This window comes from Trachypithecus francoisi, unplaced genomic scaffold (genome assembly GCF_009764315.1).
Source record: "Trachypithecus francoisi isolate TF-2019V2 unplaced genomic scaffold, Tfra_2.0 Lachesis_group17, whole genome shotgun sequence".
Classification (NCBI taxonomy): Eukaryota; Metazoa; Chordata; class Mammalia; order Primates; family Cercopithecidae; genus Trachypithecus; species Trachypithecus francoisi.
In genome coordinates this window covers 47,595,707-47,610,406 of record NW_022681462.1, presented here as the reverse complement: position 1 = coordinate 47,610,406, position 14,700 = coordinate 47,595,707, and the positions used below count along the sequence as shown (strand labels likewise).

Sequence of the window (14,700 nt, the reverse complement as noted above, 5' to 3'; positions counted from 1 at the left end):
GGGACAATACTATTGTGTGTGGATTAGAGATGATTTATGTCAAGAATTCAATCAAGATACTTTATAAGCATTGCTAGGAATGATGTATAAGTTACGATGCCAGTGATGGAAAGGGAAAGAAAGGTGCAGTCAAAAAGATGTTTAAGAATCACCAGAACTCAGAACCATGGGGGTAGACTGAAAGGGGTCTTAGTGTCATTCAGCGCTCTCCTGGCTTTTCTTGGGGAGAACTTGGAGAGAGGGAAGGAAAAGCCAAGATGACAATGAGGTTTCTCCCAGGAGCTGAGGTGCCTGGTAGACTCTTGGCCAGGCCTGAAACCATGGGAGGTGGAGCTGGTCTGGGGAGGAGATGAGTTTCATTCTGAACATGGGGACCTAGAAGAGATGCTGGGCCATGTGTAGGAGTGCAGATTAGCTGGGGAGCTCTTTAAGGCTCCGGGTCTGGGAGTTAATCAATGAAGGTTTAGACAGGGAGTGTACAAAAAACAATCAACTCTCTCTTAAAAAAAAAAAAAAGGTGCATATCAGAATAAAAACAAAGGACCACCATCTGCCTTGGGGATATTACTTTTAGAGGGTGGGAAGACGACAAACTCTCTAGAGGAAGCAGATGGGCAGGTCAGAAAGGCAAGAGAATCGGAACTGGCTGTGTTTGATGAATGAAAAGATGATGGTGTTTCTGGAAATAGCAGAAATGCCACATACTTCAGAAAACTGCATAGGATAAAGATTGATAAAGGGCCACTGGATGTAGATAATGACATCGGTGACTTTCTAAAAAATCAGAGAAGGAAGAGGCATGCAACAACCACGATTCCGTGAAAGTTTACAAAGCAGACAAGCTAGAAACTGGGTCAACATTGTTATACTTATTTTGAGTAAATTAATTTAAAATTGGGCAGACTGATGACTAGTATTCTTCTTTCCTTATTGTAAACTAGATATTAGTAACACGAGGCTTGCACAAAAGGATGAACTGAAGTAGCTTCTTTCACAGGATCAAAACAAGGAAAAAGGAGGCTGTCCTGATTCCCTGAGCTTGTACCTGATCCCTGCTCAGCGTACTGTGCCTTCTTCCACTTACTGAGCTATTGAGGGCTACCTACTGCCAGGGTCCTTCACATAGGAGGTAGGTAAATATTATCTCCCCATTTGACAGATGTTAGAAAGGCTAAGGACCACCTGTGCAAGGTTACACAGTTCAGGAAGTCAACAAACACTCACCTGTCTGACTTTAAAGCTACACTGACTCTAGTTACCTGTCCTTGGGTACTTCCTTTCTGGAAGGAAGCAGATGACTGAATCAAATAATACTGCCTTGTAACCTTGGGTAAATTATTATTGTCTTAATAGTAAGCAGAGACCAGCAGCCTAAGAGAGAATCTCATTAACATGGATGCAGGCTATCCTGCCAGGAAATCAGAATCATTTGAATATTAGGATTTCCTTTGGGAAACCACATGGGGAGGAGAAAAGACATCCGGATGCATGTGTCTGTGAAAGGGAAACTTGCGTCTTTCCCCTTGCTCTTGGGTTTTAATCTTCCAAGTTTGTTTATAGGCTAGCCACAACTTGAGGCTGGGTGAGCTGAACGGTCCCATCATTAGCGACACTCCTTCTCGGGGCACATTCGGGCAGCTCCTCTTCGGATTCTGTCCCCATGGGTGTGCAACCAGGATTCCACTGGCTGGGGCTGGCCTGGATGCCTGGGAGGCAACAGAGGTCGAGTTTCTTGTCCTTTTAGGAAGTGCCTCGGACAGGGATGATGGACTAAAAACATGCCTGGTTGGGAAAGTAAATAGATGCAAGGCAAATAAATAAAAATGCCCACAAGCAATTACAAGGAGGAAGTGACATTTTATTTAAGTCACTTTTCTGATGGACACAAGGCCTGCTTAGCTGAGTGCCGTGGGAATGCTTCCGGGAGGGGGGCGGCTGCCCAGCAACTACAGCTTCGCGATAAGGACATCAAACAAACAAAAAAGAGGACGCAAAGCCCACCCGGCAGTCATCCCAGCCTGGAAGTTGCAGCCTATGTTTTCACTCTCCTCCCCACCCACCCCAGCCTGCCCCCCACCGCCCGCGCGCAATTTCGGGCGTGGGGACCCTTTCCTGTCCCCGGCGCCGGGCCAGTGCTGCGCCTCCAGAGCGGAGCGTCCCGCAGCCCCGCGCTATACCCGCGCCCGTACCGGGACCCGGGCGCGGAGCCTGGCGGCGCCGGGGGGCGCCCCAGGTGGGTCTCGGGTCCCCGCCCCGCGTGCCTGGGCCTGGGCCGGCCCCTGGGCGGCGTCACGGCGCTGCCGGGGAGGAGCGCGGGAGGAGGAGGAAGAGCGCGGAGGAGGCGGGCGCTGCGCGCCGGGGGAGGGTCGCAGCCGCCGCCGCCGCCGCCGCCGCGGGGATCGTCAGGCCGGAGCCGTGCGGCCAAGCGGGCGACGGGCGGAGGGGAGGGCTCGGCTGCCGGGAGGCTCGCGGCGCCCGGGCCGGCGGGGTCCGCCCGGGCCGGCAGCGTCCGCCCGGCGGCGGGAGGAGGGAGCGGCGCAGACAAAGAGCGGCGTCTGGGCGGGCGCAGCGCGGCCGCCGCCCCGGGACCCGCGCCGCTGCCCTCCGGCTCCTCTGGCGGCCCACGGCGAGGTAAGCACGACCAGGCGGGCGCGGGGCGGGGGCCACAAACTTGGGGTCGTTGGGCGGAGTTGGGAGCGCGGCGGGGCTCGCGGGCCGGGGTGCGCCCGGGAAGGGGCGGGGAGAGCGGGTCCCCTCCGCGCCCCACCGGTACTCTCGGCCCCGCCGCGGCCTGGGCGCCCCCGACCGCGGGCTGCCGGGCATCTCCTGGCTCGGCACCTTCCTGCCCGCCTTCCCATCCTCAACCCCCACCATCGGGGGCCGGCGCAGGGGCGGGGACGCCAGCCAAGGGCGCGGGCGGGGATCAGGGCAGGGGGCCCGGCGGCGGGGCCCAGGGACTGGAGACCCCCGGGTGCGCAGGCTACGCCTGGCCTGCGGGCGGGCGGCCGGCACGGAGCTCGGGGCTAGCGTGGGACCGTGCGGTGGCCAGGGTCGCCAGGGCGCGTGTGCCGGGGAAGAATAGCTGCGGATCGCAGGGCCCCGGCGCAGGGACCGGGGAGGCCGCGATCGGCCGGGAGAACTTAACTGTGTTTATTACAACTATTTATGATCGCGTACAAAGCTGCTGTCACATCGCATAAAGGAGGTCCTCGCTTCGGCGAAGGGAGCTTTTGTGCCCGGCTTCAGGCTGTGCGCCTTGCCCCAGATTTACAGGACTCTTACAGCCACCTGAACCAAAGTTTCTCACAATCGCTCGGCCCTCTCGGTTTTTTTCAGGGCGATTTAATCACCCAGTGGTTTTGGAAAAATTTGATGTGTGAGTTTTAAGGCATGGACGGTAACTCCCTTATGAGCACAGTTAGCTTGGCATTGTGGGGAGGGGTTTAATTTGTAAAACGCTGTAATTTGTAGACAATAAGGATCTCTGTGAAGGTCTGCGCTGGATGCTAGGGGTCATTGGCTGGTGGACCCCAGGCACCTGACTTCAACTAGTTTTGTAGCAGCTTCAGGGACAAAGCCGAGCGTGCGTGGAGTCGTGGAGTCGGCCTTGGTCACTTCTCACAATTCAGGTTGGCAGATTCCTCTTTATTTGGCTTTGTTTATTTTGCCAACAGGTTTAAGGCCGCTTCTGCCAAGTTTGCATATGCATGATGGGATGAGCAGGCCCCAGTGTGGGCAGGAGGGGGCCTAAAATATCGCAGGGGCCAGCTCCATCCCTCGACCCAGAAGGGAACAACCCTGAGAGGCCGGTGGGCGTGGCTTGGTGGGACCCACAGGTACGGGAGTCCCTTCCTGGCCCAGGCCCAGTCCCCGCTTCTCAGAAGGGATTTTGTGTAGGAATGAAAGTGATTCAGGGTGTTTTTCATGCCTCTGTTTTAGATGTAGTTATCAAGTCTCAAAAGTGACTGAAAATGAAATTGACCTGGGCTGCTTTAACTTACCGAAACGGAACTGTGCTTGTGAACACTCCCTCAATTCATTTTCCAAGCTTCATAGATAAGCAGGTGAATTAGTAACAGGATTCAAGCCTATGCGAGTTTTATGTAAAGAGAATGGCAGTCATCGGACACATGGAGAAGAAATTGACTTCACCTGGAGATTGGGCTAGACATGGAGGTTTTTTGATATTTGGAACAGGGATTTCCTGAGAAGCAAGTGTTAACCCTGCTTGTGAAGAAGTGAACACAAGGGAAAATCCTACCTCAGTATATTCTCCCCTGGAGTTTGGTTAGATGTAGTTTTGATTGGAGAAGGTGGCGGAATCTTAGTGGCCTTCTAGCGGCTACTTGAGGCTGAAATGGAGAACTTTAGGCATAGGAAGCTGTGGAGGTGCCTGGCCCACTTCCTGTCCGGGAGGCCTCTCCTGGATTCTGAGCTGCTTTCCTGCTTCATAAACATTCAGGGGGATTGATCATGAAACACTGGATGAAATTGGGTCACAAATTACCATCAGGAAGAGTTGGCTGCTGCATAAGCCCCTCTGTCCACTTGTGGAGAAACTGACCCGGTTAACCGTGGGGCTCGCTGAAGGTGCCTTGCAGGTGGCTGTGCTCAGTTTTCAGGCTTTGTGTTTTGCTTAGGAGGCGCCGCATACTTAAATCTCCTTCATCCCTGCTCTATTTGACCCTGACATATTCCCAGGCTCTGTCATTTACATTTTGGGTTATTTAGCTTTTCCAACAAACAGCAGATCTTATGTACACAGTACTATATTTGAGAAATGCACTATCATCCATTTTAAATACTCCGGAAATCTTCCTTGCATGTGCACAGACTAGATAACCTTTTAAAATGCCCTAAGACTCCGCGAATGGCGCAGAATGCACTGGAGTCCTTTACTTGATCAGTTGCACTAGCTTAATTTGCCCTGGCTAGAGCAGGCTGTGCTGCGCTATGGGACACCCGTTTTTCTAACTGCTCAGACTGGCTTGCCATGTGCACTGGGGGAGACAAGGCTTGTGGAATTCATTCTCTGACATTAAAAATGAGTCTTAATGGCTGAAGAGCCCAAAATTGCTTGCCGGAACTACAGGGGAGGATGATGAGCGATGTTTGGGAAAACTGTTTTCACAAGTGAACTGGAAACTCCCTACAATTCACTTCAGAGGCTTAGGAAATTAGTTTTCCCATCCAGAGGGATGGCAAGTGGCACTTCCAAATGGTTTCTCTTTCCTAAAATGAGTGATGGAAATACTTGACGGCACGTTTTCAAAGGGCCTAAGCTAAAACGTGATTTCATGTGTGTTCTTCCATGCCTGAGTTAAGGCAACTCAGAAGAAGGTCATGATAGCCTTTTAATGAGTTATCAAAAGTATACAGCTAAAGCAAAAATAGTTTTGCATTTCTTTCGGCCATTTAGTAGCACAATTAAAAAATTAGACTCTATTCTTTTCCTGCATTTTCCTTTGAACATATCCCAAAGTATGTTTATTTCTAAAGGTAAATGAACATTAATAAGTATTACCTCTGCCCAGTGACACACATCCACACACACATGCACTGGCACATACATTCCTACCTCCAGAATCTTATTTCTCAAAACTGTGGAAATGAAAGTTATTTTGATTGAGGTAGCAGTGTCACAGTGATGTCTCACTGTGTCACTGTCCCTGACCAGGCTGAGTTGCCTCGGTGTCCTGAGTTCTTACTCATCCCAAGGGTCATCTCTTATTTCTTTTCTTCCCCACAGCTTATCAACTCCAAACTAGAGGGGATGGCATCATCTTTAAACCTCCACAGCACTTTCTTTGTATCCCTGATTTGTCATCTGTGATATTCTTTCCTACAGTTTTTTTTTTTTTTTTAAAGCAGGGTCTTACCCTGTCACCCAGGCTGGAGTGCAGTAGCACGATCACAGCTCACTGCATCCTTGAGCTTCTGGGTTCAGGCAATCTTCCTACCTCAGCCTCCGAGTAGCTGGGACTACAGGTGTGCACCACCATGCCCAGTGAATTTTTTTATTTTCATTTTTTTGTAGAGGCAGGGTATTGCTGCTTCGCCAAGGCTGGTCTCAAACTCCTGGGCTCAAGTGAGCCTCCTGCCTTGACCTCCAAAAGTACTGGGATTACACACCTGAGCCACCATGCCCTGCCCTATGGTGTTTTTTGCCTTCATCTTTTCTTTAATAGATTCTGAACCCCTTGGGGGCAGACTGGTCTTGCCACTTATACACAATGGGTGTGCAACAAATACTTATTGAATATGTGAATATTGAGTTCCCAGCCTGTCAGTATTGGGGCTCTAGCCTCCCACTGAGATTCGAGTGGTAAGAGACCTCCAGCATTCTTGTAAATCTCAGAAACTTCTGTCTACACTGGAAGGCTTTGACCTCAGGATGTTCAGACAATGGGAGAATTTAGTCTGTTGGCCTCTCTATTTGGCAAATTTTCTGTCACATGAGTCATTTGTAGTCCTGAAGCTACATTTAAAAACAACAATGGCAACAACAAAAACAAAGCCAGACCCATACCCACCTGCATGACCTGGTGGGCTGGCTGAATGGTTTACTTTTGTAGGTTAGTCTGTTCATATCAAACTGAATTCGAAACGCTGGCCAGAGTGTTTGTGATCCTGGCCTGGTAAGTTAGTTATTTGTGTCACCCCTTCTTTCTACTATTGTATTTGTAGTGTTTTTAAGAAAAGAAGCTTCAGGTGCACTCAGAATTTTAAGTATTGCAGTTGCTTCTTTTGAGACAGTTTTGTGAAGTGGGGTGCTCCTGTTGCCCAATTCTTAGTGAGGACCTAAAATGCCATGATGAGAGAATGGCATGTACTAATGCATGCACGCTCATTCATCATTTGCAAAGTCCTCTTCACATACACCATCATTTTAAGAGTTAGAATAACATGGCGCACTTGGTTCTGGCACTCATTTCTAGGTAGGAGACTAGGGATGACAGAACTTGAATTTAGGGTTAAGTCCTTCTGCAGGCCGTACATGAGGAGCACCCACGTGTTGCTGGGTAGAGTTGTTTTATCCTGGGGCAGTTTACGAAACACAGTGTCCTTGGGTGTCTGCCTTTGCTGTGTCGCAGCTGTGTATGGATATTGGCGGAGAAGATTCTGGGTGTGAGTTGACTGAGGTTGAGCGGTGTGAGGGGAGGCCGGCAGGAGCAATGTCAGTCTCTCTTGTCCTCACATCCTGGTTATGGGCCAGGATTACCCTGGAAAGCCTCCTCAAGTTGAGAGAGCTTATACCTGTTTAGGGCGTGTATTAGTCAGCTCCAGCTGCCTTAAGAGAATAAAACACAGAGGCCAGGCGCAGTGGCTCACGGCTGTAATCCCAGCTACTCAGGAGGCCGAGTCACGCAAATTGCTTGAACCCAGGAGGCGGAGGTTGCAGTGAGCGGAGATCGCGCCACTGCACTCCAGCCTGGGTGACAGCGTGAGACCCTATCTCAAAAACAAACAAACACACACACAGACACACCAAACAGAATGGGTGGCTGAAACTGCAGACATTTATTTTCTCACAGTTCTGGAGGCTGGAAGTCCATGACCCTGGGGCCGGCAGGGCTGGTTTCTGTTGAGGATCTCTTCCCGTCTCGTCTTCTTGTGTCCTCACTCACGTAGCCTGCCTTCTGTGAACGTACTGAGAGAGAGGTCTGGTGTCTCTTCCTCATATAAGGACATCTGTCCTATTGGATCAGGGCCCCACCCTTAAGACCTTTTTTAACCTTAATTGCCTCCTGAAGTGTCCTGTCTGTAAATATAGTCACTTAGGGGTGAGGGCTTCACCATATGAATTTAGGGGGGACAATTCAGCCCCTGCCAGTGTGTCTGTCTAGGTTCTACAACAGGGCTGATGCTTTCAGGAAGACCTTGGTGCTCCCATCATCCAGATCTCGGATCTGTGTTTATTTGGGGACACCTACCAGGGATGGTTAGAGTAGTCACAAGTATGGAGGGAATGTCAGCTCTTTACATGTTGGTTGTAGCACCCCAAAACAGGGAACAAGCCTTGGTGCTGGCCTTCCAAAGGCTGGAAAGGTTTTAAGTAGAGTGATTGAAGAGAGAGAAAAATCTTGACTCGATTTCATTTATGGAAGCTTCTCTTCAACTTAGGTAGGTAGACACTTATTTGGGGGTTGGTTTGTCTTTGATTGAGACCATGATAAAATATCAGTGATATGCAAAGGAAAGTCTTTTCTGAACCCTGGATGAAGAGAGCAATGCAAAAGGAAGGACCAGTGGCAGCCAGGATAGAGAGGCCGTCCCCTCTGAGCCTGCCATCTCTGTGATTGTGCAGTCTTTGCCACATGAGCAAATATCCCTTAGCAGAATGTGCATGACTGTGATGAGGTGCACCCCGAGCATGGCTGGAATGTTTCTGACCTAGGCCAGTTTGCCTTGTTCAGACATAAGGCAGGAGCAATGCCTGCATGACTGACCTCCCTCTAGCTCCAGATCTGTGTGTTCATTCATGCTTTGTTTGCTCATTCATTCACATTTATTAATGCATAGGAATTATCCAAGTTCTTACCGGTCCTTTCCACCATCCCAAACCATTTGCAGCATCTCCTGCAACCTACCTGCCTTCTCAGTTATATTCCCCATCACTGACTCACTCGGTTATCCTTGAATTCTCCCTCAGCCCCCAACTAGTTATCAACCCCTGTTGATTCTGCCTCCAAAAGATCTAACATCTCAACCCTGCTGTCCTTTTTCTCCTTCCCTTGGACATCAAAACCGCTTTTTAACCATTCCTGCCGATCCATCCCAGGGTTACTGCACCCTGACAGTCAGGTCTGGCCACGACCTGCACACGGTGGCTCTCCACCATCCTTAGGTCAGTGACTCAAGTCCCCAGCATGGCAGTCATGGGCCTGCACGACTGGGCCCCCTCTCTGTTTCTCCCAGCATCTAAATATTCCCTTCTCCATATACACACATGCTGAGCTACAAGTCATCTGTGGCCACCCACTGACAGTTTGCTAATTGTGATAACAAAACTAAGTTTATCATCAGTTTGTTTTTAAAGACTCTCTCCATTGGGACTGGTTCAGGGTTCGCCTGTGCAGTAATGGCGGGGCTACCCCACTAGAGCTTTGCATGGAATTGAGCGTGGGCCCGGCTCTCTGTCATGGGAGGAGGGGAGATTAAGTGCAGAAAATGGTGTGTATGTGTGTTTTAATGTGGACTCTCTCCCTGCAAATGCCATTTGAACTGATGGATTGTCAAGAGCAGTGCCGATCCCTTGAAATACAGTGTGAACCACAAATGCAAGCCCCAGATGTAATCACGATGTTCTGGTAGTCACATTAAAAATGTACAACGAAACAAGTGTTATTCATTTTCATCATATATTTTAGTTTGCCCAATATATATAAACTCTGTATGTAATCAATATAAAATGTAATTAATAAGATAATTCATATTCTTTTATTTGTATGAGGGCTTTGAAATTCCGCATGTAGTATATACATTTACTGCACCTTTTAAGAGGCTCCCTCTCGCTGCATTTTGATTGGCCTTGGCCACATGCGACTAGTGGCAGCTTTGTTGCAGAGTGTGGGTCTATACGCTTTTCATGATTTAAGCTTCATTTACTGTCTGTTTTCCAAAGCTGAGATAGCTAAAGAGACAAAGTGAAAACAATGTAGAATAATTATAATTGTAATTATGATTATGCTTTACTGGGAAAAGTGTAACCTTTTTAAATATAAGGAGTAATGCCATACTTCAGGCACTCAGTGCATGATGTTTTAGAGCACTAAAATCAGATTCAGTTAAAAGTGAATATCTGTTCATCAAAATACCTTGTTCATTTTATAAATATTTAAAAATGTGCTTTGCATTCTAGAAGTTACCAGTGTAAAATAACATTTTTGTATATCAGTATTCAACACATTTCTTTTTAAAAAATTTGTTCAGCACCATAGGAAAGGTGAAAAATGACATTGTTAGACAGTGATGGGGTATAGGTGTTGTTTTGTTACATAGATTGCCTAAGGGTAAGTCAGGGCCTTTATTGTATCCATCACTCAAATAACATACATTGTACCCATTGAGTAATCTCTCATCATCCAGCCCTTCCCACCCCATTACCCTTCAAGTCTCTGGTTCCATCTGGATAATGGCCTCCAGTTCCATCCGTGTTGCTGCAAAAGATATGATTTCATTCTTTTTTTTATGGCTGAATAGTAGTCTATTTTCTTTATCCAGCCATCTGGAGTATTCATATTTCTGATAATATTAAGCACAAGCTAAAATCATATATTTTTGAAGTGAACATTAACTTCTTCCTTCACACACGTGGACACAGACAAACACAAACACACATTGTAATCACTGTCCTAAGCACTTTCTGCGTAATAACTCACTGGGTCCTCACCAACGGAGCGTGTGGTACTTTCTGTTTGTGTCTTCATGGCTAAGGAAAGGGAGGCTGCCATGTCTTAGGTTCCACAGCTAGACTCTTGACCAAGCTAGCTGCCATCCCTTCATTAAGATGTATCTGAAAATACATAAAACAGAACCATAAACTTTTATTATGGTGTAAGATTTGAGAAACATTGATGGAAAATCATTGATAGGGAGTGGAGCTTGCATACAGGTTCATTCTGGGAACCCCTTATCAGCCAGGTGGTTGGGGAAGGCCCTGGACTTTGGAAGGACATCATGGATAACTGACACCTTGGAGGAAGGGAAGCCTTGGATGGTCATCATTGGGCACCATTGGCCTGACTGCTTCTCTCCCTCAGCCCCCTTGCCGTGTTCCGTAGGCTGGTGGTCCTCCACCTGCTGGAGAGTTAACCCGTCTCCAACTCTGCAGGAAGCACCAGCATCCTCTGGGGAGAACCGCTGCTGGAGGGAACTGCAGTGGCACTGGGTGAGGGGGGGAGTATTTTCTGTTGTAGTCACAGTGTATTAGTTCAAGTGGCCATGTAGGTGCCATCGTACATGCCTGGGTGATGTGCCTCTTTATCAGTAGCTGTGTGGTGAGTCTCCACCCTCGTCTCTCCACACTGGGGGCTGAGAAAACAGGAGTGTGTGTCTTCTCACTCGTCCAGGTGGCCCCCGGACCTTTGTGCTGTTGGAATAGCTTGCACAAGGCCATTTTTGCTGCTGCCGTTTTTCCTTAATGAGTTGCTGTTGTTGAAGTGAAGGTAGGCAGGTAGGTTCTTGCTGAAAACCTTGTAGCAGGACATACTAAATCCTTTTCCTTTGTGCTTTTATGACATCTGGGAAGGTCTGGAAGAATTCTAAGGTGGGTTTGAAATCTGCTTCTGAGGTCATGAGAGAGGCCAGGTCAAGTCCAAGTACGGATTCTTGGGAGACTGCTGCTACAGGTCCTGATGGGAACTTTGACACTGGCTGTTCTTCCAAGTGAGTTGTCTGTGCCAGCTTCTCGAACCTACCCTTTTGTGTTGGGAGGGCCATTGAGGCCATCAGAGGATTGAGCAGTGCTCACTGGAGCAGATGGGACTGCGACAGGACTGTGAGTCTGGCATCTCTGTTGGGAGAAGCTCCTGCATGTTCCAAGTTTTGGAGGGGCTGCAACTTGGGCAGTTTCTTTCAACTCACAGGTTTAGATTTGCAGTCACACTGCCTGTCATGTGGCCACTTCTATGCCTAGCAGGTTCCAGGATGTGTGGTGGCAAAGATTTGTTTACTTAAACATGCTTAATTTCCCAGCAATGATGGGGGCAGCCAGGAAGTGAAAAGTAAGTTAGATGATGGTGACATCACAGGGAGATGCCTAGAAAGACGCCCATACCCGTCTTGGAAGACAAAGTCCATCAGTGTCTCCTTTGATTTTCCTTAAAGGTTGTGTCTCTGTTTAATATCTTTTTTTTTTTTTTCTTTGAGATGGAGTCTCACTCTGTCGCCCAGGCTGGAGTGCAGTGGCCGGATCTCAGCTCACTGCAAGCTCTGCCTCCCGGGTTTACGCCATTCTCCTGCCTCAGCCTCCCGAGTAGATGGGACTACAGGCGCCCGCCACCTCGCCCGGCTAGTTTTTTGTATTTTTTAGTAGAGACGGGGTTTCACAGTGTTAGCCAGGATGGTCTCGATCTCCTGACCTCGTGATCCGCCCGTCTCGGCCTCCCAAAGTGCTGGGATTACAGGCTTGAGCCGCCGCGCCCGGCCTGTTTAATATCTTAAGAAGTTTGACTGAGTATTTAAGGATGTCTGCAAGTCAACAAATATTTTAATTATGTCGCTTATGAGCCTGGCTACAAGAGAGAAGAGCAGTTGCTGTCTCTTTCACGCTTTCCCTCTCGTCAGCTGTCTTCATTTTAAGGACAATCACTTTAAAAGCTTGTATTCCTGTTTGTGTGCGTCTGTGGGAGGTGGGGGGTGGGGATGCATTGGTAAGAAAACAGCCTCCCCAACAACTTTTTTTTTTTTTTTTTAACTGCTCTGCATGATGGAAGCCAACTTGGAGACATTGACATAAAAACCACAAGCTGCCTGAGTATTTTTAAGAGACCAAAAAATAACAAGGGATTCAGGGAGTTATTTTGAGAGAGTTTTCGGGAAATTTAGTATAGGTGAAGAGTGAATTTTTATCAAATGATTAAAAAAAAAAATGAAACAACCTTGGTAGCAGAATCTAGCAAGATGGTTATAAAAACAGATTTTTTTTTTCTTTCCGGCCATTTCCATTCTTTCTTTCCATTCTTCTGGTTCTCCCCTCACTTTTTTGTGTGTGACTCCCCTCATCCCGTCTCTCCCGCCCTGAACACCATTTATCTCAAAGTGTGTGTGTTTCCTATCTGTCTTTGTTACTGCACTCATAGGACTTTTTCTTATGTGCTTCTGTTACTGTCTTCTTAGGACCTTCCTAGCTTGGATTTAGAAGGTTCTCTTCCCTTAAATTAAGCCATCTGTCTTGCTTAAGTTCCCTTTTCATAATTTCCTTACTAGGTCTGTTTTACATGATTCGGTAGACAAGACCCGGTGGTGCCTATGAAGAAACGTGGCATTATCGTCTTTTTTAAAAAAGGAGGAGAGTGTCAGACACCGTGCTGTTGTGATTTTCGTTTTGAAGCTTTGCTGAGTAGAACTAAAGTTCAGTTGATTTATCACCTATAGAATAGGTGTCTAGTGTTGAATTGGTTGCGTCTTAACTTGATTGTGCCAAGCACCTTATCCCTCAGACATCCCAGTGGGTGCAGCCGATTCCGTCTTCCATAAGAAGTAGGTTTTCCTTTCATGAATGCCTCCAGTTGGTGAGGGTTCCATGTGTAAGGAAGAAAATATGTTTTCAACACACTGCACATTCATACATGTTGCTTCTCATTCATATTAGTTATTAGAACTAGATTGGGAAGTAGAAACAATTTACTTGTGCACGTACACAAATACCTTTTTAAATGTTAGTATTTTGAGAGACTTAATTGAGATCCGAACCCACGTCTATAAATTCGTGGTTCTCAGCTCGGGCAGTTTTGCCCACGTGGACATTTGGTGATGTTCGGAGATATTTTTCATTGTCGTGCCTGTGGGGTGCTACTGACATTTAGTGGGATGCTAGACCAGGGATGCTACTACATATCCTGCAATGTATAGGACAGCCTCCACAGCAAAGAATTAACCAGTTCAAAATGTCAGTATTTAAGCAACCTTGATATAAGTGAATGCTGCTCTGCTTTATTTAAATGTTTGAGTCAGGGGCACATGCATTCCTTCACACAGTTGCCTTTGGAGATCAATTTCTTTTCCATTTTAATAAACAGTGAAAAAATACATATGTAGATATCTACACACAATTTACACATGTATGCAGTTAAATGGGTAAAGGAGAAACTATGTAACTGACTTAGCCACGTTTTTTGTTGATCTGTAATAATATGAGTGTTAAAGTAATGACAGACGTTACTTTTTTGTTTTCTCATTCAACATATTTGGACCATAAACTTACAAAATGCTGATTTTGCGGGAAACATTTTGATATCCGGCTGAGATGATGATAAAAGTACATTCCCCTCAGAATGCCCACTGATGTGGAAGTAATGAGGGAGCTTTTATCAATTACTTTTAATAAGTAATTGATTTTCTGGGTTTGGCCTGATCAAAGACATCTGTTTTCTTAGCTCAGAAGCCTTACATTGGTGATTGTCTACAGAAGAAAATTTGTCTTTGTTGTTAGTAGGGTTCATAGGATTCTAGGTTCAGCCTGATAGTTTTTGAGCTGGTCACATATGTTAGCTTTTGAATGTTTAATTTCCTTCTTTGTATAGTTCTAAAATACACTCCTCGGGGGAGAGAGACTAAAAACATCACAAATTAGACCTTACGAAGGAAAAAGGAAAGGGGAAATTCTGATCTGGCTGTTAGTCGTTGACTCCCAGTGTCTACAAAGCTGCTTATTACCTGGCCTAGCATATGATGTTTGCTGTCTGAATGTACTTTTTTTCTCTAAAATAGGCCCTTACTTGATCAAGTAGGATAAGCCTCGAGATGAAGAGAACTGTCAATTAGAAGTTCCCTTCGCCTTCTCACTGTCTGCTTTGTATAAATTATTTCCTGTTCCGTTGTTCTTCCCTTTGACTTTGTTGCGTCTTACCCCTCTCTTCCTGTACTGTTTCTAGGATAAGCACCAAATCAGCACTTTGCAAAACCTGGAGCTTTCCTTGGTGGAGGTCATTAAAAGTACAATCAATCTTTTCCTTTCCTCAATCGTCCCGTCTCATA

The 14,700-nt window shown here is 47.1% G+C and overlaps 1 protein-coding gene across 5 annotated transcripts in view; it reads left to right on the top strand.

Moving 5' to 3' along the window:
- The first annotated feature begins 1,600 nt into the window (after positions 1 to 1,600).
- NCK2 (NCK adaptor protein 2) overlaps positions 1,601 to 14,700 on the top strand; it is a 151,703-nt gene continuing 138,603 nt past the window's right edge. The window contains exon 1 of one of the 5 annotated variants that reach the window (XM_033175563.1): positions 1,601 to 2,631. In XM_033175563.1, the coding sequence (XP_033031454.1) occupies positions 1,824 to 2,631 (808 nt within the window). In that variant the 5' untranslated portion in view covers positions 1,601 to 1,823. The remainder of the gene's footprint in view (positions 2,632 to 14,700) is intronic. The other 4 variants (XM_033175566.1, XM_033175567.1, XM_033175562.1 and 1 more) reach the window with 4 other exon arrangements.